The sequence below is a fragment of the Canis lupus genome, unplaced genomic scaffold, assembly GCF_011100685.1.
Source record: "Canis lupus familiaris isolate Mischka breed German Shepherd unplaced genomic scaffold, alternate assembly UU_Cfam_GSD_1.0 chrUn_S611H773, whole genome shotgun sequence".
NCBI classification, from domain to species: Eukaryota; Metazoa; Chordata; class Mammalia; order Carnivora; family Canidae; genus Canis; species Canis lupus.
Window position 1 is genome coordinate 22,811 of NW_023331552.1, and position 4,457 is coordinate 27,267.

Consider the following 4,457-nt stretch of genomic DNA (forward strand, 5'->3'; position numbering starts at 1 on the left):
CTTCACCATGTCACTTGTCCCCTCATAACTCAGCTTTAGAATCCTTCCATTTTCATGGTTTTAGGTTCTAGTAAAATAAAGAAAATAAATTGTGGCTTACATTATAAATTGGAAATTATGAGTTTCTTAAGTAAGTTCCAGATCTAATTGGAGTTTGTCATTTTTTCTGTGTGTGGATCACATTCTCAGAGCTACTGATTTTATAGTCTCCATGTTGCACTGTGATGTGTGCCTCCTTGGGTCCACTTGAACCTACTTTTCAGCAAGCTTTTTCCAGCATTCCAGCAATCTGGAGCCACACAGTAAATTCTCTTGTGCCACAAAAAGGGCCTGTTCTCTTCCTGTCATGTTTGTTTTGTGAAAGGACATTAGATTAGGTTCACTGTAAGTGCCAAAAACAAAATAGTCGATTAGCTCCACAATTTCACGAACTCAGTTTCCTTCTATATTGTTAATTTGCCCTCTTCATCTGCTGGCTTTTATCTTTTGTACAAGACATCTGCAGAAGCTCTGGTGGTCATGACTACATGTCAGCTAATAGGAAATAGTGGTGAAATGAAGAGTGTGATCCCACCCTGATTTCTAAGGACAGTGATGGAAGGAAGCATACATTTATGCTTGTAGTTCACTTTACAGCTTGGGTACATAGCCATACCTAGCTGCATTGGTGATTGGGAAATATATTTACTTCAGTTAAAATAGAGTATTTTTTTCTCTCAGTTAAAATTAAGTATATTTAAAAGAAGGCAAAATTGGATATTAGGGAACAACTGGCTCTGTGTATCACAAGAACGGATGAACAGGCAGCTTATCTCCTACATGTCAGTTTTCAAAGCTTGCCCACCTGTTTAATGGGCATGAAGGTCAGATGCATTACTAATTGCAAATTATGGTTTTCTGTTTTATTTGGGTAAGTGATAACGAGTCACTCTTGGAATAGAAGTCACTCCTCCCTGAGTAAATTCCTTTTTTGAAGAGAAAATGTGGTAGAAATGTTTGGGTGAGAGTGCAAATCTCTTTGCTGTTCTTGATTTTTATGAAGAGTCAATTTAGAGAAATTATTATTATTATTTTATTATTATTAAAGGTTTTATTTATTTATTCATGCGAGACACAGAGAGAGAAGCAGACATAGGCAGAGGGAGAAGCAGGCTCCCTGTGGGGAGCCTGAAGCAGAACTTCATCCCAGGACCTCAGGATCATGACCTGGGTCGAAGGCAGATGCTTAACCATTGAGCCACCAATTTAAAGAAATTAATCCAGCTGCAGTAAAAGGGATGCAGATTGAACTTTAAGGATGACTTTCGGCCTCTGAAGACTTTTAGTGATGTCTTAAGAAAACAGAAAGTGATTTTGGCATCTCTTATGATGGCTGCATTCTTTTTTTTTTTTTTTTTTTTATTCATGAGTGACACACACGAGAGAGAGAGAGAGAGAGAGAGAGAGGCAGAGACACAGGCAGAGGGAGAAGCAGTCTCCTCACAGGAAGCCCAATATGGGACTTGATCCCTAAACTGGGATCACAACCTGAGCCAAAGGCAGACGCCCAACCACGGAGCCACCCAGGTCCCTGATGGTTGCTTTCTATAATCAAACACTTGGAATGATAAAGTATGGTCTAGCTTAGAGATACAAGACTGCAATCAGGGACTGTTCTTTCCTCCCTCTCTGCTGCCTTCTATGTTAAATGGTGAAGTATGTAAAGCAATAAGAATTGCTAAAGGGATTTAAGGGGAAGTTAAGGAGTGGAGTAGGTTGCATGTGATTAGATTTGTGTGTAGGCACACATCTTGGAAAAACAAGCTGTAGTTGTGTATATGAGGTGGGATGAGAATGAGGGCCGGGAGCCCCGTTTGGAAATTCCAGCATCATCCAAGTAAAGAATGAGTGTATCTTTGACTATGAGAGTGGTAGTTGCAACTATAAGGATTGAATCTCATGGAAAGGTAAGCAGTGACAGTCAAATGGACAGGATTTGGTGAGGGATGAGATATATAGGTGGTGACAGAGACCTACTGACCTGATGAAGCAGTCACTCAGTTACCAGCCCTGGAGGGGATCATGACTTTGTTTGTTGGCATGATGAATTTGAGATGCCTCTGGAACATCCAGTGTGGGTATTGAGGTGGAGTTGGGTGGTGAAGAGCTTGGAGGAGACATCTCATGGCCTATAATATGTGTGACAGAATTTGGTGTACCATGAATGAGAGTGATTTAAGAGACTGGACTGAGAAAAGAAAACCTGTGGTCTAGCACTAGGTTTTAATTCATTTATCACTTAATGGGAAGGAGTGGGCCAGAATAGGAGAAAAACCAGAAATGTGATGTCACTACCAAAGAAGAAAGATTTTCAAGGAGGAACTAACAACAGTGCCAATGCTGTTGAGATTAGGTAATAAATGTTCTTTGGGCTTGTCCATTTATTCAATGAATATTTATTGATGAGGGTACAATATTAAAGTCAAGGCCATGTTTTTCATATTCTAAAGGGTAAAAGAAACCTTGAATTAAGAAACATGAAAGAGATGACGGAATGAATTGAAGGCATTTCTGGAAAGGCATCTTTCCATTTTGGAAAGGGTGGCCAGTGCAGGCATCTCTGATATGATCACATTTGAAAGTTCCTAAATGCAGTGCAGGAGAAAGCCATGCAAAAATGTGGAGGAAAGCACCCAGGCATCAGGAACCATGTGCGAAGGACCACAAGCTAGAATTGTGCTTAGGAATTCTGACCAATAACAAGAGGGCCAGTGCAGCTGGAGGAGAGGAAGGAGAAGTTTGGGGAAATAGCCATAGGTGGCTATTCTACTCTTGACTTCTCTTCTCAGAAGAAAATCCTACATGGGCTCCTGGAGCCACAGGGACATCCTAGAGGAGGAGGACCCCTCTCTGAGTCTTAAGCAGTCCTACCCACCCTACACTTCCCTATGACCTTCTTCATTGCTCCTGTCACTTCCTTGTTCCTGAGGCTGTAGATGACAGGGTTCAGCATGGGTGTGAGGACTGTATAAAAGATAGACACTACATCATCCTGGCCAGGAGAGTGGTAAGATGCAGGTAACATATAGGTATACACAAGAGGCCCATAGAAGAGGTTGACAACTGTTAAGTGGGAGGAGCAGGTGGCTAGGGCCTTCTGACGCCCCTCCACGGAGTGCATCCCAAGCACTGCTGCCAGAATGAGGGCATAGGAGGTGGTGATGAAGGCAATGGGCAGCAGAAGGACCACAACACCTGTCACAAAGAGCACTTGCTCATAGGCTGCTGTGTCAGCACAGGCCAGCCTCAGCAGCGAAGGCACCTCACAGAAAAAGTGTGCAATCTTCCTTGAGCCACAATAGGGGAACTGTAGGGTCAATGCTGTCTGGACGGAGGCATTGATGGATCCACCCAGCCAGGAGGCAGCCACCATGAGCAGACAGGTCTGGTGGCTCATGAGTGATGGGTAGCGCAGAGGGTTGCAGATGGCCACGTAGCGGTCATAGGCCATGAGGGCCAGCAGGAGGCATTCAGCGGCCCCAAGGAACATGAAGAAAAACATTTGTGCCCCACAGCCCACAAATGAGATGCTAGTCCAGCCAAAGAGGAAGCCTGCTATCATCTTGGGGACGGTGACTGAGGTGAAGAAGATGTCCAGGAAAGACAACTGGCTGAGGAGGAAATACATGGTGTGTGGAGCCGGGCATCAGCCCAGATCAAGAGGACCATGGCAGTGTTGCCAGCCATCGCTAGTGTGTAGACTACCACAACCATGCTGAAGAGGAACAGGTGCATTGGACTGTCATTGAAAAGACTTGTGAGGACAAAGCCGATGGTAGAGGAGTGGTTCCAGGGCCCTCTACTTGTCTCCTGCCAAGCCTCACTGTAGGGAGGAAGGAAACCAACTTATCAAGGGCTCAGAAGCATCCACTCTGAGTTTGAGAGAAGGTGATGGATGAGAACAGCAAAGGGCAACAAGTAAGCTGGCACAGAGGCTGTGGGAGTTCTTCTTAATACTCTTGCAAATTTTTGTAGGTTTGGCATTATTTCATGTTGAAAAAATACTATAAAAGATATAGCATGCAGCCAAAGCAGTGCTCAGAGGGGAAGTTATAATGCAAAATGCGTGTGTTAAAAAAGAGGAAAGACTGAAAACCAATGATCAAAGTTTCCATCTTAAAAAGTTAGAAAAAGGGATCCCTGTTTTGGGAGCGTTAAATGGTTAATAATACGTGTAGGATGCTTAGGGTACAGGCAGGCAGGAGGCATATGGTGTTTGTCAGCTGCTGATAACATCACAACTCTTACCACTTTAATAACTCATTTTAATAACCCTGAGCCTCTGCTTATCTCTCTATATTAAATGGGTCATGATACTTGCTATTGAATAAGAAGAATACCTTTTGCATATAGGTTCAATAAGTATTAGAACACTTCCCTTTGTCACTTAAGCAAATTAGTTTGCAAAATAATCATAC

The 4,457-nt window shown here is 43.1% G+C and overlaps 1 protein-coding gene across 1 annotated transcript; it reads right to left on the reverse strand.

The window, feature by feature from the left end:
* Window positions 1-2,896: 2,896 nt before the first annotated feature.
* Window positions 2,897-3,825, reverse strand: LOC119879316 (olfactory receptor 2T1-like). The gene is given in 2 exon segments (XM_038589657.1): window positions 2,897-3,666; window positions 3,669-3,825. Coding segments are annotated over 2 exon segments (876 nt in total). The 5' UTR covers window positions 3,775-3,825.
* Window positions 3,826-4,457: the final 632 nt, after the last annotated feature.